Raw genomic sequence first — 25548 nt, 5'->3', positions numbered from 1 at the left:
TATATATTGAACCGGCGATGAACCGTTGTCAGACCGGGAACCGGTGAACCAGTTCAACCGAACCGACAGGTTTTTTTTTAAAAAAAATTTGTACTTTAAATTTATTTGGTGGTTCATGTTGTATTAATATTGGAAAATTTGAATTTTATTACGTTGAAGTTGTGAATTGAATCAATTGATACTTGTGGACTTGTTTGGTGCTTTGTTATTTGTACTTTGTAGATTTGTAGTATTTTTGTATATAACTATGTATGTTCATGTTGAAAAATTAAATTTTATATAGAAGTGAAAGTTGTGAATTTTTCAAGCTTGTGCCTTATGGTAGTGGTGGCTTGTTTGTTACTTGTTGGTCTTGTTTTTTAATGTAGTCTTGTCTTGAGTCTTGTAGAGTGTAGACTTGTAGTTATATACTTATATTTTAAAAATAAAATTCATCCAGGACTTGTGATTTGTGACTTGTGAGCTAGTAAAAGAAATAAAATTTTAATTTCATAGTTATATTTATTAAATTTCTATTTTTCATCATTTTTTTCTGATTTTTCTGGATTTTTTTTATAACTTTATGAAATTTTATTATAATTTTTTAAAATTATTTATTTAAAATAAAAATCATTGAACCGTTTGGTCGAGCCGATTGGACCAATTGAACCGTGAACCAGTTGGCCAACCGGTTCATTGACAGGTCCGGTTTTTAAATCCTTTGTGTTTATTACATTTTATGATGATGTTTGATAATGTTATCATTTTATTAAATTAGATTATTAAAATTATTATTTGTAAAATAGTGCAGATTACAAAACCGCTACAATTGATTTTATTAACTGTTGTAGGTGATATTGTAAACAGCTGCAATAGATTAGATCAAACCATTGTAGTAATTTGAACATAATCGTTGCTATAGCTATTCCCAAACCCAATCTTTATGTAACAGTGTATGTGGTAATGCATAATGTTTTAATAAAACCCAATCTTTTTTTTAAAAAAAAGTTAAAATAATAAAAGACAAAAAATTAATGAATAAAATTTTCTAAAAACATTAATAAACAATCACCGGTACTGATTTATTCCACAAAAAGAAAAAGTCAAACCAACGGCCCCTAAACTTAGTAATTAAACCTGACTACCACACGTTCTTCATTCCTCCACCATATATAACAACTACCATATTGAACGGTGACAAATACAATCTCATGTACACACCATTCTCATCAAATTGGCACCAAAAGACTCGTACAACACCTTCATTACTGACGCCTCAACCGTGACAACTAAATCTCATGTTTGCCTACAACTCTCATGAAACGTGGCACCAAGTGACTCGCACGTTAGCACTACCTACCAAAACCCTAAAAACACACATCTTTTATATATATATATATATATATATGTGTGTGTATAAATATATATGCACAATAACTCTGGTAAGGGATCAAGAAACAAGAATGGAGGTGGAGAGGGTGCAAGAAATTGCCTCTCTAAGTATCTTGAAGGACACCATACCACCAGAATTTATACGGTCGGAATATGAGCAACCAGGTATCACTACCTTCACAGGCCCTGTTCCCAACATTCCGGTGATTGATTTGAGTAAGAGGGAAGCGTTGGTGCAAGTGATACGAAATGCTAGTGAAGAATGGGGCATCTTTCAGGTAGTGAATCATGGGATACCAGAGAAAGTCATAAAGGAACTGCAGAGTGTTGGGAAGGAGTTCTTTGAGTTGCCGTTGGACGAGAAGGAGAAATATGCTGTGAAACCGGGTTCTTTTGAAGGGTATGGTACTAAGTTGCAGAAGGAGCCTGAGGGCAAGAAGGCTTGGGTGGATTATTTGTTTCATAATGTGTGGCCTCCTGATAGGGTTAACCATGACATTTGGCCTCAGAACCCTCCTTCTTACAGGTTCATTTTTACATTTCGTAAATATGCATTTATTTTCTTTTACTTATATGTTATGTATGAAATCAAAAGTGAAATTGTCCAACAGAGAAACAAATGAAGAATATGCAAAGCACTTGATTAGAGTGGTGGATGATTTGCTAGAGATTCTCTCAGAAGGTTTAGGGCTTGAGAAGCAAGTGTTGAAAGAAAGTGTTGGTGGAGATGGATTGGAGTATCTACTTAAGATAAATTATTACCCAAAATGCCCAAGACCAGACCTAGCACTTGGGGTTGTTGCGCACACTGACATGTCTGCCATCACCATTCTGATTCCAAATGAAGTTCCTGGTCTGCAAGTGTTCAAAGATGATCACTGGTTTGATGCCAAGTATGTGCCCAATGCTCTCGTTGTTCACATTGGTGATCAGATTGAGGTTCGTTTCATTATGCTTTTAGCTTTAGTAGATTTAAATATTTCTTGTTTAACTCTTGGGTTTCACTCTCTTCACTGTTTGTTACTTCTCCCATTAACTTTTTTTTTTTAATTTTCTCCGGCGTATTTTGTTTTACCTGTCTTATGTTCTCCTGATCTTTGTCCTGATTTTTCTTAAAGATTGTAGTATATCAACTTTTCATAAAACAAAAACAATAATCTATACATAGTATATCTACTTTTTCAAAAAACAAAAACAATAATCTATACATACTTCCATTTATTTAAAACCACAAAGTGTGAAAACTAAAGTACTTCAGTGTTTCTTGTCCCTGCATGGCCAATTCAAGAAAAAGGATCCCTTGCGTGTCTTCCTTCCAATGAGAATTGCGGGTCCCCTAAAAATTCTCCTTTTTATTATCCAATTAATGAAATAATATTCTAAATTTTATCCGAATACTCATTGTACATAAATTATTTTTTATTCCATTTACTGTATATTGTAACATTTTAGTCCATCTACTATTTTAACTAAACCATGTCAATCCTATTAAACCCTAAACCCTAACTCTTAACCCTCAAGAAAAAAAAGACTAATATTACTCAATATATAGAGATAGCAGAGGAATTAAAATATTATAATTTAAAGTAAATTGACTAAAAAAATAAATTTAAAATAATAAATAGACTATTTAGAGAATTATATCTAAATTATTAATAAAATTGTCATAAATAAACATATATTTTTGTTAAAAATTAAACATAGCCACGTATTTGTCTAATATCAATATTAATTTAGAGTTAGGAATTCTCATTTACCCATATATGCTGATTGTTTGATTTCATAGTCTTTGATAAAATTTTGTTTTCATTGTATCTTGCTTTCATAGTATAAAGAAAATGATGTATTAAATATAATTTTTTGATATAGAAATCAATATCTTTTAAAGCAAGTGGTTACATATATAATATAATATATATATATATATATATATGTCTCATGGTGTATTGCATTAAAACCATTGGACACACGTCACATGGTATTAAAATTTCAAATTAATTGTCAGAATTCATTTATATTTATGATATAAGGTATATTTATTGGTTTGATATATATTTATGTCTCATGGTGTATTGCATTAAAACCATTGATACACGTCACGTGGTATTAAAATTACGAATTAATTGTCAGAATTCATTCATATTTCTGGTAAATGTATATTTATTGGTTCGATACGCTAAATGTGTAGGTAAGAGTGACTGGCATAACTTACAAATGAAAAAATTTATTTTGAAATAATTTTGAAAGTATGCTGCAAGCTTTATTTTTAAATTTATTATCTTGAAATATTTTCTTTCAAATGTGAATAGATTTTGAGCAATGGAAAGTACAAGAGTGTGCTGCATAGAACAACTGTGAACAAAGACAAGGTGAGAATGTCATGGCCTGTGTTTTGCTCTCCACCAGAAGAGATGGTTGTTGGGCCTTTAAAGCCGCTTGTCAATGATGATAGCCCACCAAAATTTAAGACCAAGAAATACAAGGATTATCAATATTGTAAACTTAACAAGCTTCCACAATAGTGAACTCTCGTAAGCTGATTAATTATCATCATCTCGCTCTAATTTAAATAAGTTTTTCTTCCCAAATATTGATATGGAACTTTATTCATGGTATCACAACTATTCGATGTGTGTTATATATGGTGAAATATATAATTTTCTTGCTTCTAATCCTCAAATATTCAAATATTATCTTCATACATTCTATTAAGTAGTTGTCAGTAGAACATAAGGAAAATTATTGCTTAAACTTCCTTGATAAGGCTGGAACAATCAACAAAATTATTTAATAAAAATTCATTAACAACAGATAGAATGTACTTCTTGATAAAGGTTATGGATCAAATGTGCATTTATTCTAGGTTATGTATCGAAAGTGTGTTTGTTCTTCATTGTAAAGTTGTTTCTAATTGTTTATGCAACTCAAAGAAATGTAAATAGAATGTATCGGTATTGTAAAATTGGTTCTAAATAGAGGAGGGCACTGGCAAATATTTTCGCCTAGCTTGGCTTGGAAGTGGCTTTTCAAAACCCATCTTGTAATTCTTGAAGCATTATTATGTGCCCAACCCACGACTATATTTGTGGGTCACCATGGCACTCAACCCAGCAGGTTGGACCGGGCCAACTCGGTGTGTTTAATTTTTAAAATTTTTTTATTATTAAAAAATCAATAATTGTCATGCTCGGAACCCGGTGAATTGACAAACGGCTGTAGAACCATAGAGCGAGAGAGCCTAGTGAATCTACAAGGCCTCAGTACCTAAACACAGACTGTGAGTAGAAATTAAACTGACAGAAATACCAAATATTAGTGCAACTTAAGGTCTACAATCAAACTCAAATACAAAGCAAATATAATACAGAATGATCTACAAGGAGGTTCTTAAACAACCATACAACTAATACAACAACATAAAATACAACTTCAAAGGAAGACACCTACTAGAAGCCTTCCAAGATCCCTGGGTCTACTGCTCCAGTTAAAATAAATCCATGAGGTCACTATCCCAGTAAGTAATCCAAAAACAGACTGAAAGCAAAAGTTCAAGTCTGAATCTTGCTTAAAAATCAATAAAACAAAAGTAGTATAAACAAAACCAAAGGGTAAAGCAATAATTAACATATGCCAGAGTATGTTTCCAAATTCTCTGTAAATGCCAGAGATCATTTGTTTATCCTTGGTGACCCGAGCCAAAATAACAAAAGTCAATTACTTACCATCGGTGACCCAAGACTGAATATCAGGCAGCCGTTGATTATTTCACCGAACGGACACGGTGCGAAATTGCAGTCTCATTTTTCCAAAATTATTTGTCAACAAGGATAGGGTTTAGCCCCCATTGACAGGGTTGCTCAACGCTCATTTGGAGACCAAAATATTCAGACACATTTCCAAGCGAAGAATACAAAATATTCACAAGTATTTTCCAAAAATTCATCTGATAAAATAAAGTAAATAAATAAATAAATAATGTAAAAGAATATACTCACTTTTCCAAGCCTTGGCCTGGTTCCCAATTTGAAGAAATAATAATAACATCTCACAACTATTTTCCCAAAATTCAAGATAATAAATGATTTACCAATAAAATAAAATACCACAAGTATAATTAATAGTGAAACCAATAAATAATAATTCAACCAATCTCAATGGTGAAATGCATAATTATTAATACAGTAAAATACCAAAATTTGCAAAAAAAAAATAAATACAAAGTCTAATGTGTCTCATCAATTGAAGAGAAATGGCCCACCTATTTCCGAAATAGCTAGATAAATAAATTCAAAGGAAACAATGTCAGAACAAGGGTGGTAACAATTTTAGAAAATAGATAGGCAAGGAAATAAAGGCAAGTGGATATTTAAGGAATAAAAACATAGCCAAATAATAAATAAATAATCCAAGTTGATGGCAGGTGGACCAAAGATTCAAACACTTATTAAATCTTAAGTTTTTTTTATTGGAAATAAATAAGATTACAAAAAAGATAAATACTTTGTCAAATAATTCAAAGTTATGATAAAGGGAAATAACCTATATAAGTTTTGGGAAAGTAATAACACCATGGTTCCAACTAAGTCTAGAAACTACTCTTCATCTCAAAATAGTTGCTTCCTTTGAATCCTTGAGTTCTAAACTGTGTTTAGAAAGACCATGCTTTGTTGTAGAGTGTTGGTATTTTAGACTAGCTTATCATTAACCTTTGTGCTTGAACTCTTCCTAGTATTCATGTCTATTTAGTTGACTTTCCCTTGGATTATATGGCCACCTTGAGCAATAATCTTGGATTTGTTTTGAATTTAGAAGACCACCAAGTAAGTAATCCCTTAAACTCTTGTATTTAAAATTTTGTTGTTTAATTTATTTTCATGTAAATTTTCTTAAAATTTATTTGCAATTATTCTTTGAAGTTTATTATGGGATCATCATCTTATTTATAATCAAAACAAAACATCAAATGCTATAATTAAAAGAACACAACTCATGCTCTACCAACATAGTGGTTTCCTATGCCAATACATATATGATTTCTCATTAACACAACTAGGATGCATGCCATTTAAGCACTATTGAAATGCACAAAAAGTATATAAATATAATCTATATATATATGTATATAAGGGCAGGTGTATGCATGGAAGACTCATACACCAATGCATGGATCATGCAAGCTAACATTTAAGGGTGTAAACATAAGGTTTCATGCAAATATGAACATGGTTTCTTGCACATGTAAGAGTGGTTTCAAACATATATATATACATATGGAGGTGGTTTCATATGTGTGTAGATATATAAATATATATATATATACATCCTTGGATGCCATGAACTAGAGGTATTCAAGGGGCACAAGAGTGCTCTACAACCTATAAGTAGAAGTGGTTTCAAGTATGATTAACTAGTTAGTCTCTTCCATGAGTATGTAAGCATACAAATATATAGGCTCATGCACAAACAATAGTCATGGTCTCATGTATGTACATATATATATATAGCTCCATGCAAGGATAAGCCAAACACAAATCAAATGGGTGAAGCTCTACAAGCAAACATCATCATCAAAGGCAACCATAGATATAAATCACCCACTAAATCACATGGAACTAGACCAGGGTGGCATAAAAAGGTTTCAAGTTCCATGGAGTAGGAGAAAGATAGCAAGCTATAAGGATCACAAGGGTTGCGTGAGTAAGCACAAGCAACTAGGAGCTTCAAAACATGCATATTTATTAGAAAATAATCTACCACCAGGCTTAAGATTTTTACATTCAACAAGCTTCTCCCAAGACTCTAGCATACAACTCTACTATCACCAAGAGAGTGAGAGAGCCTACCTAGCCTTTGGGGAAACACCAACGGCTCCTTGTTCTTCTTCTTCTCGCCTCCGAATGCCAAGAATACCGTTGGAGACCTGAACTCCGGCGATGGATGATACTCTTCTTCAACTTCCATAGGGTGCAAGATGGAATGGGAGAATGGAGTAAAAGGAGAGAGAGAGAGAGAGATGGAAGAATGGAGGAGGAAGATGGTTATGGGTGTAAAGGCTTGGACAAGAAGGAGACAATGATGGGATGGGCGTCCGGCAATCCCTTCGGGATTTCCTCTCTCTACAAAGCTCTCCAACCAAGGTGACAAGAAGTAGGAGAAGGATTAAGGGAGTAAATGAAGGCTTAGCAACTAATTAGGCTTTAAGGAGAAAAAACTAAAAGGTGTAGGTCCACATTGCTGGTGGGGCCCCACAATAATAATCATGTGTTTTGGCGAAAATCAAACACATGATCTCTTGGTCATGAAGCCGAATTTTAACCAACTTGACTACAAGTGGTTGCTATTCCATTATTAGCGAACATTATTAAAAAAATTCATCATTTAAGATTAAAATCCATCCTTTTTATATTTATTATTCACTTCCAACATTAATATTGTTTAAAATAAATCGAATTTATACCAAATTATTTATATAGAAAAATATTGCTATATAAAACAACATAATTTTAATGTTGTGCAATAACATAATCATGTTGTTAATTTAAAACCATAATCATTTCTACAATTTTTTCTGCATTTTTTTAGTAGAATCTCTAAAATCTTGTGTATTTTTAAACATATTATTAACTTATAAATTTTTATTTATCTATATGTTGACAATATATATTTATCGAAAGAATTCTAAATTATGATAAAAATATTCATATGGGATAATAGTGACAATAGTCACAATGTAAATGAACCATGAATATTTTAAAACTTTATTAGATTTATCATTTCCATATTTGACTGTTTTTTTTATAAAAAACTAGATTCTTCATTTACAAAGATCTCTTCAATTCCCACTAGCTAATACTCACATAAACTATTGTCAGAATTTGAAAATATTATCAAGCAAATTCCATACAAAGTATTTAACAAAATAAATTAATAACTATAAAAGTTTGAAAAAATGAATTATAAGTCCTTGAAATTTACAAAACATCCCAGACAGACTTTCTGATATTCAAATTTGCCAAACAGACTCTATTTTTTCTGACACTTTACTTTTCAGTTCATGTAGTTCACTCCATCAGTTTATTCTAACTACTTCCTGCTTAAAATGTATATTTTCTGTTTAACATTACGTGTTTCATGTAACCACATAAATTTTCACTTAATATATAGTACTTTTTCATTTGATATTTGACCTTCCGTCTAATCTTTCCACTTAACACCATTACTTTAGCTAATAACACCATTACTTTAGCTAACCCAACAATAATTTTTGGTTACTATTTACATTTTACTAAAAGATATAAACAATAAACAAGCCTTTTATTATTCATATTTAGTCCCACATAGGTTAGCTTTAAGAAAATGAAAATGACAATGACATACAAAAATAGTCATAATTAACCATCTCAATTTTGTTTTTGTTATTTGTTACATTTTTCATATTTTTAAAAATATATTTTATAATTTTATTTAAAAAACCAATTAAAATTACGCAGAGGCCTAGCCCAATTGTTTGGTGTGTGCCTTAGATTAAGTCTAAGTGACCCTAAGATGACTGGTGATCCGCCAGGTCCACCAAGCTAACCTAGCCAGATGGACAACTCTTGTTGATGGGGCCAGTTATGGGTTGACCTTTCATTGACCTGACTCACTAGGAGGGCCCAAACAACGGCTGATTAATCGGCTTGTGCTCTAGTTTTAATTTCAACTTATGTGATGATGATGCATGGGCTTGAACCCAATTTTCTTGGATCTTGACAAGTACTGAATACCTGTAAGGGTTCGGTCCTTTACATATGGAGGCCGTGACAATACCCACGGTCAACAAGCTGCTTCCATTTTTTTTAAACTAAGCTTTATTATGGACACGCACAATACAAAATAAAAATAAAAGCAAAAAAATAAACAAAACAAAAATTAATGGAAGGGACAACTTCTATATAAGAGGCAAGAATTATGTAAGAAGATGCCTGAATAAATTATCCACATGGGAGGCAAATATGTTTTTTTTAACAAATTAAATACAAAATGTCTTTTTAACAAACACTAGAAGAAATCCAATAATAGGCAACGGGAAAAGTGCTACAGAACTATTCTGTAGCTATTTGTGGACTTTGGCGACGGAATTAGCATCTGATTACCAACGGAATATGACTTCATACATTCAACTTTTTTTCTTATAACTTACCACTAACAGAATGTTAAGACACAACAACAGAATAAATTGAATAACAATGGAATATGTTCCATTGCTATTCAATTGCTAAAATTTGTCCGCATAAAATTTGCCGGGAAGTTCCATTGCGATACTCTTGCAACAAACATATTTCATTGTTATGTGTCGATTTTGGTGAAGGATGTTGTGTCGGATTACCGACAGAGTAAGATTTACTATATTTAACTTATTTATGTTAAATTACCGACGAAATGTTAAATAATAGCAATGGAATATAGATGAATTGTAACATAAAGGTGGCAACAGAAATTTCCATTATCAAACCTTGCAATGGAAATGTTCCATCATTTGCTTTAGATATTGCTGACAAAATTAGCATCAAATTACCAATGGAATAAGATTTAATATGTTGAACTTATTTGTTCTAATATTTTATTTGATAAATATTAATTTTAATATTTTTCATAATAATTATAAATTTTTATTTATGATATATATAATTATTGTATATATGTCGAATTGCAGTAGACATGTAATTATAATTTAAAAATTATTATTTTTCTTAGAATTCTTCATTTTACTAAATTAATTTACTTTTAATTATTGTTACTGTAGATTTATAATACATCAATTTATCAAAACAAAATTTTAAAATATTTTAATGTTCATCTATAAAATATTTATTTATTTTATTTTATTTCCTATAATTATAAGAAAATATAATATGAATGTAATATAGTGTTAATTTATACCTCCTATATTTATTATAATTATTTTAAATTTTTAATGAAGGATTAAATGATAAAATCTCATTTAAAAAATAAATTTAAAAAAAAGTAAGCCCTAATCTCTCATTCAAAGATTAGGAATGCCACTTCTCCCTTCTTTTTCTCCTCCTTCCTTTCCCTCTCTTTCTTCTTTCCGCCATCACCGCCTAGACCACTCCAATCTCTCCATTATTGTGGAGATTGCCAGACTTAATTGCCCCATTCCGGCGTTTGGATTGCACCAGTACAGGTTTACCGGTGTTCGGCTTGAATTTCTCCTCCTAGTCTCTTCACCATTGGTCGGCTTCCTAGGCCCTTATCTTGCGTTAGCACCCTCGCCTTCGTAAGTCTTTCCCCTCCCCTTAACCCTCTTGATTGCCAACCACAATCTCTACTTCATGGTTGATCTCCTCTCTCTCAGGTCACCCGCTGTTCATCCTTAACTTTTTGTGTCATCTACTGGAGCTTGAAATTCTTCTACTTCAAGGTACCCATCAATCTAGTTCCTCACTAATCTACCACAATCTCTACTCTCAGGTCAGACACCTGCCTCAACCCCAGATCATTGTAAGCCTAACCTGTTCCCTGTACAATATTATTATAACAACAAAGAATAATTTAATAATGAGGACATACAACAACATTACTACACAAGAACAACATTGCAACACAAGGTAGATACATGGATAATCAGCACATAGGAAGTCATAACAACAAGGATAACATTCCGCAAACACTGGGTATAACTCTCATACATCACATAGTACTGACTGACACAAATAGGAATATCCAAGGGAAGTAAAACAAAATATGAAGGTATAACATCCTAGTGGATTCATCTAATACATGCCAAAATGTTTAAGCATCATACACAACTTAAGAGAAAAACAAAATAGACTCTGTCAAGAACTTCACCCTTTACCCAATGATGTGCTATCACCTGGGGGGGGAAGAAGAGGGGATGAGTAACTAAGTTACTCAGTGAGGGCTAAACATGGAACTACATCTCATACATGATTGAATAAATCATAGTGCCAAAATATGTTTCAATTCTCAAATGATTTAAAATACTCTAAATAGCAAGTATAACATAAGAAATGCACAATAAAAACCTTTTACATCATCACAAAATCCATACAAGTATGAAATCCAAATTCATACATTACTTTAATGACTTATAGCTGAAAATGTTTATAAATAAATAAATCAACAATTTAAAATAGTCAATAGTATTACAAATAGCCTCAAAAACCTTCCATCGCTAACAGTGGCCTCAGTTAGGTTAGGAGCCACCAAGATGCGTGTCTCTTGCTATTGGCCATTTGGAAGTCTGTGTGGTGACTCCGAACAACCCAACAATATCCAAATCAGGGCTCTACGCTCCCACCTGAAATGACATAACCGGTTTGATAGTTTTCCACTCCATCTTAACTAGGTCAGCCCGTGGAAACCATCCACTTCATACCATAGTAAATACTGGGGATCCTCCTATGTCACCATCAAAACAAATGAATATCAATCCATCCCGTAGGATTAATATATACATCAATATGATAGCATAAGTCTCATCAAGAGATCACAAGTTTTTACATATGCAACTTTCACTCCAAGAGTATATATAACTTGATTATAACATCTTCAATGAAACCATTTTCATCAAGAACATCATACAAGAATTCTTTGAAAGTATACATCAAATATAGCATCATCACAATGAAATTTAATTTGGTTTACACATGCCTTTTTAGTCATTATAACAAGAATATCAAGTCCCTTGAAAATACAGAATGTGAAAACATATATTTCAAAACATAGCTTTCCAAACCACAAGTAATATATATCATCTTTACCAATAATCATGAAATAAGCCAAATCATAAATAATCATGATTTCTAAATCCCATGGAAAACATTTCAAGAGTTTTTAGCAACAACAAGTTTATCTTTCAAATTCAAGCAATTTAGCTATTAGAAAACATGCATGATGTATAGTCCATAATTTAGTAAATCCCACTCACAAACTTGGTGAGCTAAAACACCCTTGCGTTACTTCTCTACCGGCTCATTTCCTTTGCTTGAAGTCTCACCTCCTAGAGGCAATTAAACAACCCAAAACAATAACCAAACATCGTCAACAACTCAATTACTTGAATGAAGGAAAATGCTCAAAATGGGAAATAATTGCTCCTAGGGTATGCTAAGAACTCTAACAAGAAGATCTAACAAGAATAAAACTGTCACACCCCTCAAACCTAACAAGAAAAGGAAAAGAAACTAAACTTGGTTCGGTGCTATAGTAACCATAATCCAAGAGATGAAAGATCTCTCTCAATCATCAATGGATTCAAGGTTTTACAACTTCAAACTTCTTCTATATTCTAGTTCCAACCAAAACTAGGATTTTCCACCAATAATCTCAAAGAAATTTAACAAAAAGAGAAAGGGAGAAGAAGAAGACCAAGGGGAAGAATAACCTTACCTCAAAGCTTCTCAAAAACCCCAAGGAAAAGCACTTCTCAAGAGAGGAAGAAGAGATCTTCGAGTATCTTCTTGATTCAAGGCAAAGGATGATGGGTTTGAGAAGTGGAGATGAAGGTTCTAGAGGAGGAAGAAAGTGGAGGAGAAAAGGGCTCAAGGAAGAGTGTAGAAAGAATGAGACAAAGATAAGAAAAAGGGATTTAAAACCCTATATTTCGTCCTATGCTGAGTTCCATAAGGGGCCACCCCGTATGACCTTATAGAAAGTTTATGGATTTTCATACCAGGGTCCATACGACCCCGTATGGACCCCATCATGGCTATTTAGCTTATACAAAAATGGGTGTTAACAACTATATTGGTGGCCGTTTGACATCCTTTTTGATTCTAACGACTTGGGATACTCTCAAAAACTCACACACATAAAAATTACTCAACAAAACAAGTTGAAACACGAAGGAAGAAATACGAAAAAGTCAAATTATCACATCCTACCCCGAACAGTGTTGCTTGATATGAAGACAGGAAGTAACCATTTGGAAATAAAGTTATACTTTTTAAATGTCATCTGTTTGACATGGAGAAAGGGGTTAATGTTGATCCTCGTCATTGTCTTGTTGTAATTAAAGATAAATTAGCACTTCTTAGCAATGAACCATTTGTTTTAGCTGATCAAGCTCACCAAGTTTGTTATATTCCTTATCCCTCTAGTAAGAGAGTGATAAGTGCTTGTGTATGTAAAATTCAAAAAACCTGAGAATCCACACCCCTATGTGGATATTCCACATGAGCGTTTGAAATCCCGATTTCAGCATTATAGATAGCATCTCAAAGAGTTATGTTTGAAGTCTTCTTCCTATCTTTTGGAGAGAGCACGGCTAGGGTTTGGAGATGGTTTTCACTAGGTTTTTGAGTGTTTCTACCGAGTTCAACATCGATTTTTTTTCAAAGGAGAGTTATTGGTGGAGCTTTCGATGGCATTATTTCGGCGAGGTATGCCCTAGCCTTGACGGATGAGTCCTTGGAGAAGGAGAAGAAGCTCTTGGAGATCATCATCATGGACAACAATGGGGTTATTCCTATGAATAGTTTACTTTCATCTTTGATTTATTCTTTGATCTTGTATCACTCAATGGAGAGCTAAACCCATAGTGGGTGCTTGAACTTATAAAGCCTAGGATAATTTTGTTTCATTGAATTTTATAATGTTTCTTTTAATTGAGTTTTTAATTGAGTTTCAATCTTGAATGCTTATGGTCTGATTTTCCCTTAGAGTATCACTAGGGTTGATAATTCATCTAGCCACCCTTTTGATGAGTGACCATCACCATTAGTGTTAGACTTAGTAAGATTGAAGAGGGTTGAGAGGGTGAGTCGAGAGGTAGCAGAGCGTCCCTTTTCCTTCCTATTTGATTTATCTTACCTCCACATTCCAAACATTCTTTCAAATGATAATAAGGAGAAATGTTGATAGATTTCCTCCATAGGGGCTTAACTGTGCATGCACAATAGAGTGAAGTATTAAGAGATCCTTCTTCTAGGGCTTAGTTGTGATTAGGGGTTTTTCTCCTAGACTAAATGGTTAGATCTAGATTTGAGAATAGGGTTTATCACTTAGAGACCCTAGAATCCCAAGCAGTCCTACGCAGTGTAAGGTGTTGAGAGTATTCCTTTCCACCGGGGCATACGTACAGGACTAGTCATAGTTGACCTAGATTTGGGACTATGTGCTTTCGGATTTCAATGACTCTTTGGATCTCAATTAGAGAGGTATAATATCAATCTTGCAATGGAAACAACGGTCCTAGCGGGAGCACTGTTCAAGTACCCTGCTTTATCATTGATTGTCTCCTTCTCTTTACCTTTAGCTTATTTTCTTGTTCTTTTATTTCATTAACATCTTAAATACAATTATCAATTGGTCATTTTTAGCTAATTAGCAATATTACATGTTTCTAAAGTCTATTTCCTATGGATTCGACTGCCCACCCTTTGGGTACTTTATTACTTCGACACCTGTGCACTTGCGGTACACACACAAGGGTGTGTTAGAGAGATCGTCGTGATTGGTGGGTTGTTTTTAAAACAAAGTCAAGTATTACATTTCTTGTTTCTACAAGAAAGACTCTTGAAGAAAGTAACTGATTTAGTTGATGACATTTATCAATAAGATGAAATACGCATTTCTACATATGTTACACTTTTAGAGGAACTTGGAAACTAAATTGTTGTTGCTAATGGTATATTTGAGGAGATATATTCATTTGTCGAAGAACAAGAAAAAGATGAAGATTAAGTTGATAAAGATGAAAATGAAAATGCCGATGAAGATGGGGATTTTTGGAGATGATGGAGATGAATATGAAGATGATGAAGAAAATGACTTTCATTACCCCGATATAAGACAACGCCCCTTGGGTATGTCCCGCAAGTGCATGGGTTTGTCAAGTAAACAAGAAATAAGGCAATCGATATAAATGGGGCACTCGGATATTGTTCCACCTGGGACAATCGTTTCAAGTGCAAAACCGACTATTATGCCTCCTAACTAATGCATTAATGAGTCATGGAAATCCTTCAATACACGGTCCCAAATCTAAGGTCAACCATGACTAACTCTATACCATGTCTGGAGGAAAAATTAGATAATCTCAACACCTCGCACTCGGATAGAATCGCATGGAGTTCTAGGGATTCTAAGTGATAAACCCTCTTCCTAGATACAGACCTAACCCTTTGGTCCAGGTGAGAGGTCCCTAGTCACAATTAAGCCGTAGGTGCTAAAATCACTTCAACGCTTCACTCCGTTACCTCTGCAACTAAGCCCTAGCGGAAGGTCATCCCTTAGCCCATTCACTCTTCTATGACCGCAAAGAACTCAAGGAATTGGAGGTAGGATAAATCATATCATAGGGGAAAGGGGACGCTCCGCTACCTCTCGAATCACCTTCTCGACTTTCTCCAATTTAGCTTTGTCTAACCCTTATGGTGTGTCACTTACTCACAAGGGTTACCAATATGAACTCTCAACCCTAGTGTCACTCTGAGGGAGGATTCAATCAATGAAGCATTCAAGATTGGAACTTAAATAAAACATCAATTACTGAAAGCATAATAAAAGGTTTAATGAAACAAATACATCATAGAGTTCACAAATCCAAGTACCCACTAGGGGGTTTAGCACTCCGTGGAGCTAGTTACAATGAACAATGAAATCGAATGTAAAAGCAAGTAATCCATGGAAAACCTCCTTGATAGTCGTGACGATGGTCTTATGGAGAAGCCTCGACTCTTCCAAAGGTCCCTTTGTCTGGCCTAGGATACACCTTGCCAGATCGGTGTCAACGAAAGATTTCCCACTAACCTTCTTTCAAATGGAGCATGATGCTGAAGCCGTAGAACATCTCCAAATCCCTTGCCAATACCTCTCAAAATCCTAGCCATAGCCTTCTCTCAAATTGGGGAAAAGATGGAGAAAAAAATGCTGAAATCGGGGCACAAATCGGCTTTAAATAGGAATGGAATTGGGCATCCACACGTCCTAGTGGATTCTCCACATGAGCTTGTGGAAATTCCGCATGGGTGTGGATAATTTCCACATGCCCGTGTGGATTCTCTAAACTTCACTTTTTCGGCCAGCTGTGAACAGTATTGGCCGGAAACACTCCCGAATCCTTCCTTTTGTCGAGGTAACGTAAATGGGCACACATTTACATCGTAGATCGCTTTGCTTCTTCAATAAACGGCTTCATTGGTGAAGATCTTGTTATCAATACACAAGCCGGGATACTCGAATGTGACTGCCCTTGTGTCCCTCCAAACTCTCGTGCTAACTTGACTACAAGGAGGTTGACACACATTCTTGCATCTTGAACCTGACTTATGTATTTGCTTTTGAACCTTCTCAAGATTTCCTCTAAATAGTACGTTCATGATCTACATTGGCTTCTATTTTTACCATTCCGTTTCACAACCCTATATGCATGAAAGTAATATTAATGCACACATATTTGCACTAAAACACTATAAAAGTAATGCTCATCATAAGGAAAGAACACTTCCAATTCTTATCACACAAGCACTTATCAAACTCCGCCATGCTTAAGCTTTTGCTAGTCCTCAAGCAAAAAATTAAAACATTGAAGTATAGACGAAGGAAATATGGAAGTGCTTGGCCTTAGGTTCACCAAAACATGCAAAGAGAGCATTCTACAAGTAACAGAAATTTCAACATTAAATATAAAAAAAATCAATGCTCTAGCTAAAAACTCAAATAAAAAAGGACAACAAACCCGAAATCGTGCAAGTGTGTGTAAACTCACTCAAGTCAACCCAAGGTATACTCCTCAGAGTTCTAAGTATAAGGGACTTATTTATCTACATAAGCAACAAAAATTAAAAAGATTGTAGTAGCTTCACACATCCTCTAAGGTAGCCCTTTCCAAAGCGGCCGCTAAGGTGGCTTGCACACTTTTGAGGTGGTAGCTTTTACTCATCCTAAAAGATAGCTCTTTCTCTCATTAGGGCATAACTAGTATCCAACTTATGAGAGTAGCTTCATACTTCATAGGTGGTAGCTCTTTCCACCCAACAAGCATAACTAAATAATAAAACTATTTTATTCTCTTCTTTTATGATTACAAAAGAAACAACTATAACTAGTCCCTTTAACATCAAACTTGATTTTCCAAAAGAGTTTTTAAAGAGTGAGTAGTGTAACAAGTGTCAATCGGGCAAAAATCCCTAGAAATTCAAGCAAGAACTAGAGCATGAGAACATTCAATGTTAAAAATTCTCCTAAACTCAAGAATACAATCATTGCAACTAAGGTGAACCACCATTTGCTATATGAGCATGTATATCAATAAAAACCAATATAAAGGAAATGTGCATTATAAAACTCCCCCCACACTTGAGTTGTACATTGTCCCCAATGTACACATGCAAGCTCGCTCATAATATATCAAACAAGAATATATGTCGGAGAAGCAATCTAAACAATACTCCCATGACTCTTAGTGTTGCATTTGATGAAGCTAAATCCTTGGGAGTGTTGTTCCAATGGGTTGTGAAGCACACACTGCCAAGTGCCGAAGAACCTTGGCCATATCCATGACTAGTTCTCAGTTCCCATACTGACAAGACCATCTACACGCATGCAGGAGGGTGTTTAGTGAAACTCAATAAAACAAAAACAACTCGAGTAAATAAAAGATAAAATAATGAATACAACTCGAGACATCAAAACGAAAATAAACTCAGAAGAAAAGTCCTTTTTTAGTGTACAAGTCCAAAATGAAATGCAAAAGTAAAGAATTGAAAAGGAGAATCAAGTGTCGGTATCGTCAGGTCTTTGATCCACTATTGATGCTGGTGCTAGATCAAAGGGTGCCGGTGTAGGTGGTTATGGTGATGCTGGAGGGACTGGAGGTCTGCCAATCAATAGCTGTTGTAACACGTCGAAACGGACCACCATCTCGGTATACAGTGCTGACAGTATCACCCGAATCTCGATGATCTCAGACCATAATACACTCACAGTGCTCTCAATCCTCTCAATATGATCATAGGCTTGGGAAAGGGTAATCATGCGCCCTGAGGTCTCAGTCGCCATCGGTGCGCAATCCTTCGCTGTATCCTATCCACCCTCGGTGCTCTCAGTGTTGGATGTGGCCAAAATGTAAACTCCAGGCCCATATCTGCACACTAATCCCATCATCCTGAGAGTATCGAGTACAAGCGGAGAAGTAATAACTGTCTTTTCAGTATCCCAAATAGCATCCATGAGGCCCATCCCCCGAATAAGTCTAGTGATTTAGGGACCAGCAAATAATACTCTTACTCTCCCATTCTGGTGGTGGGGTCAAGGTGCTTGGGTAATCTGTCGATAAGTATCCATACTCCTCGGTATCTATATATGTCTCATCATACAAGCCCATACAAACTGAAAACTCAGTGACACTCATGGTAAAATGACATCCAAATGCTCTGAACTGTATGACATCAATGATGTCAAATCTCCCATGTGGCTGCCTGAACTCAAAAGACGCTAGTACCTCAAGTGTCATTGTGCGGATAACTGGCTCTCGTATCGACAATAATCTCTTCCAGCTTCCCACTGCCAGCAGCGCATTAATCGCCCTGGCCAACTCATCACCTCGCTGGACCTCACTGAGGTGAAGTCTCTCAAGGACGCTTACCCTCTTGCTTCTTCGAGCGCGGTGCTATACCTGCTAGAAATAATGAAGAAAATGATCAACAAAGCTCAGAAAATAATACTGTAGAATTCCACATGGGCTTGTGGAAATTACCCACGCCCGTGTGAATTTGCGGGACGTGAAAATCTCACGGTTGCACGTCAATGCTCCAAAAATATAGCTTAAACCCACAGTAGAATGCTTTCTAAACATGCATAACCCATTATAAAGTGAAAATTGCATGCAACGCAAGACTTTTTGATCCACTAACAACAAGAAATGGCGAAGAAGAGAAAGAGATTAAAAGGTTTACCGATAAAATGGTTATGAAATCTTCGAATTCGGCGTGGAAATTGACTGGAAATCCCTCTAAAACAGCGGTGAGAGGTCGGGAAATTGTTTAAGAGTGGTTTTCAAGTGTCTAGAAGGGTAATGGATGAAAATTTCAATGAGATTTTTTTAAAGGAAAATCGTGTCTCTTGAAATTCTGCACATCCACAAGGCCATGCAGAAATTACCCACGCCCGTGTGCCTTCACAGGAGAGAGCCACAGGGGCAGACGCACGCCCCTGTGTGCTATCGGGATAACACACAGTGTCTCTGAATGCAACAGCACTGGCGTGAGGAAATTACCCACACCCGTGCGCCCGACCCACAGGGCCAGACACACGCTCCTGTGGACTCTCTGTCCAACTTAAAAAATTCATTAAGTGTTTTGCATGCCCATGTAGAAATTCCGCACGGGCGTGGATCATTACTGGTAGTTCATAAGGGTAAACGCATGCCCCTATGTATTCTCTGGATGGAGGAGAACTCTTCTGCGGAGATACACACGGGCGTATAGAAAATACACACGCCCGTGCATTTGTCAAAGGATCGCTCACAAGGGTGAGTACACGCCCTGTGTGCTCTCAGGAAAAGTTTCTAAGTCTTTGCAGGAAGACACATGCCCCTTTGGAAATTATCCACGAGTATGAGGATATCACCAGGTCATTCACTGGGGTGAGTCCACGCCCCTGTGCCTTCTATGGACGAGCTCATAATACAAATCCACGGGTGTGTGGAAATTCCACACGCCCGTGTGTTTTCTTTGGATGCCTTAAAAACTCTACAGGTTCTGCAGAAAATTCCTGAACATGTATTTACACTCAAAGCTTGCCCTATTATACATAATATAACAGGGAAAAATAAGAGAAACTAGCTCGTACGACCAAAACTTCACCAAATCAACATGAAAGCACATGATGACATCAAAAATCCACAAGAAAACACACAGCAATGCATCAAACATATAGACACGAACACTCAACACTTTATTCATGCAATCCCTAAATTAGCAGCAAATAAAACAGTAAACACTTGGGTTGTCTCCCAAGAAACGCATGTTTAATGTCACTAAGCTTGACATACTTTGTCTTACCTCACGGGGGTTCATAGATGAAGGTTGCCCTCTTATCCATAGCTTGAAAGCATGATGAGCAAAGTCTCCTGAAGGCAGAGGGGGAGTTATCAAGCTTGGTACCACTTAACAATGGTTCATCCAACTTGTTCAGTTCATGCACATCCCCGACAGCCTTGGGGTATTTCTTGTGGCGTCTCCTCATCTTCTTCATCTTCCGGAGCACCTTCTTCATGATTACCGCAGTAGATGGTACTTGTTCCTCTAGACCAAGCATCATTACTTCTTCATTTTCCATCTCTTGGTCGAACAAACCCTTGTACGGGTCCGGATTGAACATTTCCTGCATATATTCATCAATAATTTCATCAGTAGTGTCAAGAAAGTAAAGAGTATCATCAAAGTCATGAGAATGTCGCATGGCTTCGACGAGGCGGTATGTGAGCTTATCATCTCCAAACCTCAGTGTCAACTCCCCGCTGTAAATGTCTATCAATACCTTGGAAGTGCGCAAGAATGGCCTCCCAAGTATGAAAGGAACATCCGCATCCTTATCGACGTCTAACACCACAAAATCTATTGGAAATATATACTTGTCAACTTTGACAAGAACATCTTCAAAGATGCCCCTCGGATGTCTCACTGTGCGATCCACCAATTACAATGTCATCCGAGTGGGCCTAGGCTCTCCCAAGCCAAGCTTCTGAGAGAAGGAATATGGCATGACGTTGATACCAGCCCCTTAGTCTGCCAATGCCATTTCTTCACCCAAGTTACCTAGGTCTTTCTTCTTGTTCGGCATATTCTTTTGCAAAATAGCCGAGCAAGAGGCATCTAAAATCACGGAGGCGCTCTCCTTCAACTTCTGCTTGTTGGTCAATAAGTCCTTCAAGAATTTTGCATACTTACGCATTTGGGACAATGCCTCAACAAAGGGAATATTGATGAGCTTAATATAAATACACTAACACACTAGTGCCCCCTTATTTTTAGAAATTCCACAATATAAAGTCATAGATCATACTAACTCATGCCTCATCACAATAAATACAACAGTAAAATCCTCTCCCACACTTAAACAATACATTGTCCTCAATGTACTAATGTATGCATGAAGAAATAATTCAAGGACAAATAAAATTGGGGAGAAGTTTTAGGGGCTTTCCTGAACACGGGGAGTGATTTGGCCACTCTCAACACGTATGTTTCTTGTTTCCATATAGCTCACATCCTACAAGCAAAAAGAGGGACAAGTAAAGCTCAAGAAATGAAAATAAGAAATAAAATAAGAATACTACTAAAAGAAATATTGGTGACGAGCTAGAATCGTTGATATGGCTAACAACCTCAGTATGATATCCTGCATTGAAACAATAGAAATTAATCCACAAATGTAAGAAATTAGGGTAAACACAATCGTGTACAAGAATGTGTTTGCCCTACCAAAAATTTTATTAGAATGATGAAAATTCAAAACAGATAGGACATGATCATGTAAGGAGAATCAGTGGCAATGGTACTAAAAACTTGACGTGTTCTCTGTAAGTGCAAGGGTCACACACAAGTAATACAATAGTATCCCGTGAGGGGTAGGGTTGTCAAACCATAAGGCCTAGACTCGAAGTACTAATTGATCGTCTAATCTCTAAAAGGTATGAATAATGGTTGGTAACTAGATCCTTAAGGGGGAAAGATGATAGGTAAGGGCCGGAATGAAACTAGGAGAGATATACAGAGATAGAGCAGTGCCCCGAAGTAATTCCGCAGAGTAATGTGCAATGGACTTGCTCCTGATATCTAACAGGTACATCCTAAGGTTTTTGATAAGTGCTTGTGTGATATGAATGCGAAGCATTCTTTCCTTATGTTGAGCATTACTTTTCTTGGGTTTTTACACTAATATGTGTGTTTTTATGTTACTTTTATGCAGGTAGGGTTATGGATCATAATGCACCAATTTTGGAGGAAATCTTGCTAAGGTTCAAACGCCAAGACATAGGTCAGGTATGAGATGCTAGAGTGTGTGCCAACCTCCTCGTATTCGAGTGGGCACATCCATTTGGAAGGGCACAAAGGCAGTCACATTCAAGCATTCTGACTTATGCACATAGAACAAGAGCTCCACCAACGTTTACACCATTGAAGAAGAAAGTGATCCACGACGTGAACGTGCGCCTATTTGCGTTACCCCAATGAAAGTATGGAATTGGGAAGCTATTCAAGTCAAATACTGTAGCAGAGCATTGAAGCATATACTGTAGTAGCACTGTTCACAGCCGGTCGAGAAATCAGAGAAGCAGAGAATCTACACGGGTGTGTGGAAATTATCCATGCCCGTGTGGAAATTCCGCACGGGCGCGTGGAGTATCCACGCCCATGTAGTCGCCCGATTCCAGCCATATTTAAAGCCGATTCAGCCCCGATTTTGGTATTCTTTTCTCCATCTTTTCCCCAACTTGAGAGAGGGCTTCGGCTAGGGTTTCGAGGGGTATTGGCCAAGGTTTTGGAGAGGTTCTATGGCTCCGACATCGTCATTCCTTAGGAAGAAGGTTGGTAGGGAAGGTTCCATCGATGAGTAGAGGACTTTCCACAAGACCATCGACACGACCATCGAGGGTGTTTCTTTATGGATTCATTGTTTTTACATTCTATCTCTTTGATTGTACTTAGCTCCATGGAGAGCTAAACCCCTAGTGGGTACTCGGGTATTGTGAACCCTAGGATGTATTTGTTTCTTTGAACCTCTTTATTATGCTTTCAATAAATTAATGTTTATTGTGAGTCCCAACCTTGAATGCTTGATTGTATGAACATTTCCCCTAGAGTGAAACTAGGGTTGAGAGTTCTTGTTGGTAACCTTGTGAGTGAGTGACACACCATGAGCGTTAGACAAAGCTAGGTTGGAGAGGGTTAAGAGGGTGAGTCGAGAGGTACATGAGCGTCCCCTTTCCCATCCAGCGTGATAGATTCTACCTCTGTTCCTCGAGTTCTTTGCGGCTATAATAGAGTGAATGGTCTAAGGGATGAACTTCCGCTGGGGCTTAGTTGCGCGTGCAACGGAGTGAAGCGTTGAGGTGATCTTAGTATCTAGGGCTCAATTGTGGTTAGGGAACTTCCACCTAGACCGAAGGGTTAGGTCTATAATAAGGAAGAGATTTATCACTTGGAATTCCTAGAGTTTATTGCAACTCTATGCGAGTGTGAGGTGTTGAGATTTTTCGATTTCTCCTCCGGGACATGTATAGAGTTAGGTATAGTTGACCTTAGATTTGGTACTATATAATTAAGGATTTCCACGACTCACCATTGCATTTATTAGGAAGCATAATAGAGGGTTGTTGCACTTGAAACAGTTATCCTAGGCGGAGCATTATCCGGGTACCCCATCTTTATCGATTGCCTTATCCCCTTCTTTACTTTTGCTCTCTTACTTGTTGCTTTTGTTGTTGAGAATTGAATCATTATCACACTCATCATCATTGATCTTTTACATAGCTAAGAATCGAATTAAGTATTTTTATTCTCTACTCCCTGTGGATTCGATACCCGCTCACCCGGGATTATTACTTCGACAAACCCGTGCACTTGCGGGATATACGGCCTCAAGACAGTGCGTGTAGCAAGAGCACTGTAGCACCACTATAGAACCTAGGAAGTTTTCAAGACAGGAATCGAATCATCGCTTACGGCCTCAATGCTGCCTGGTATAGAGCCCGAGATGACCACTATACCACAAAGGAGTTTGTTTGATTGAAGGCATTTGTGGAATTTTCTTACTCCGAACAGTGTCAATGAGGAGCTCAATGAGGTCCTCATTGAGCCGGTATACCACTCGGGATTGGGCCATTTTGGGGGGTATATTAGGGCATCTTTGGGGGAGACTTGGGAGACTTCTTCTTGGCCTCTTGGGCCGCCACCAGCAAACATCCTTGAGGCCTTCCAGCTATCTTCCGGCGACGATCCTTGTGGGAAACGAGCACACATCATCACCAAGAGGGAGAGAAGCATAGGAGAAGGAGTTGGAGTGAAGTTTTAAGCCACCATTGCATCACCATTCAAGGCTTCATCAATCCAAGGAGATCAAGACTGTAGAGGGAGTTTTCTTGCATCTCTATTGTCTTTCTTTTCCTTGTATGTTGTATAAGTATCCCTTGTCATGAGGGATTAACTTATTTTGGTGTTTGGATTTGGGTGAACCCTAGGGTGTATTCTTGTGTATGAACTTGGAATATTGTTCTTCATTGAATTTGATGGTTGTTTGAGATTCAATCTTTCATGGTTTCATGCCTAGAATTACATGTATGGAGAGATCCGTAATTCTACTATGAGTTGTATGCGTAGATGTGACCTACTCACGTATACTAGATCTAGGAAAGGTTGAGAGGGATTTCTTATGCCGACAAGCCGAGAGATCAGGTGTTGGTAGCCCTCCAGTGCTAGGTTTAAGCCGAAGAATAGTAGGTTTACTCCTATTAGATATTTCCTTAAACTCATTGCAATTGTAGGTGGGTTAATCTGGAAGAGATTCTGATTAACACTCGTATGGGATTATTAATTAACTCCTTAGAAATTGGGGTTAACCTATTTATGAGATCTCTAGGTCTTAAATGCCGTCAATACACTTGAAACCATCCAAGTTCGGGACTTAATGACAATCCTAGGGGGATTCTTTGTCCAAACACCGCCTTCTCTTGTTTGGCACTCCCTTGTTTATTTATTTATGTGTGTTAGTTACCCGGCCATTGGATTAGCTTAGTTAAGTTTATTTTATTTTATTTGTTTTTCCTACTAAGAGTCATAGGCTAGATAATGGATGAATAGTGAGTAATAATACTTCCTTGGCCCCGTGGAATACTATGACCCCTGTGTCACTCACAGGGTATTACTTGGTGATCCCGTACACTTGCGGGCGATCAATCAAGTTTTTGGCGCCGTTGCTGGGGAAACCCAAGGAATATTAGGAAAGCTTGTAGTCTATTGCTCTAGACATTTTTCTTTTATTTGTACATATTACTCTTTGTACATACTTTTCTTATTTTGTTTAACTTTGTTCTTTTTATCGTCTTTTGTGCAAGGTACAATTTTCTTGGCAAATACAAGGGGCTCGCAATTTGAATGATTCTAACTCAATTTCAGCAACTAATGTTGATGCCCATGCTGATTATAT

The 25548-nt window shown here is 36.5% G+C and overlaps 1 protein-coding gene and 1 long non-coding RNA gene across 2 annotated transcripts; one reads left to right on the top strand and one right to left on the bottom strand.

The window, feature by feature from the left end:
• The first annotated feature begins 1394 nt into the window (after nt 1-1394).
• On the top strand, nt 1395-4070 carry LOC120281632 (flavonol synthase 1). The gene is made up of 3 exons (XM_039288321.1): nt 1395-1897; nt 1983-2310; nt 3681-4070. The coding sequence occupies exons 1-3, from the start codon at nt 1443-1445 to the stop codon at nt 3891-3893; spliced, it is 996 nt and encodes a 331-aa protein (XP_039144255.1). The 5' UTR covers nt 1395-1442; the 3' UTR covers nt 3894-4070.
• Nucleotides 4071-11497: 7427 nt separating this feature from the next.
• Nucleotides 11498-12815, bottom strand: LOC120281615. The gene is made up of 3 exons (XR_005542730.1): nt 12787-12815; nt 12326-12397; nt 11498-11796 (listed from the first exon to the last, which is right to left on the bottom strand). It is a non-coding gene; the product is annotated as an uncharacterized LOC120281615 (long non-coding RNA).
• Nucleotides 12816-25548: the final 12733 nt, after the last annotated feature.

Source organism: Dioscorea cayenensis, chromosome 18, assembly GCF_009730915.1.
Source record: "Dioscorea cayenensis subsp. rotundata cultivar TDr96_F1 chromosome 18, TDr96_F1_v2_PseudoChromosome.rev07_lg8_w22 25.fasta, whole genome shotgun sequence".
NCBI lineage: Eukaryota > Viridiplantae > Streptophyta > Magnoliopsida > Dioscoreales > Dioscoreaceae > Dioscorea > Dioscorea cayenensis.
This window is presented reverse-complemented; position numbering and strand designations above follow the sequence as displayed.

Bases quoted from the DNA above. Each gene is read 5' to 3' on its own strand.
- LOC120281632 (XM_039288321.1), top strand. From the start codon at position 1,443: ATGGAGGTGGAGAGGGTGCAAGAAATTGCCTCTCTAAGTATCTTGAAG. The intron at 1,898-1,982 runs GTTCATTTTTAC...ATTGTCCAACAG, and splicing joins CAGAACCCTCCTTCTTACAG to AGAAACAAATGAAGAATATG. The intron at 2,311-3,680 runs GTTCGTTTCATT...AAATGTGAATAG, and splicing joins ACATTGGTGATCAGATTGAG to ATTTTGAGCAATGGAAAGTA.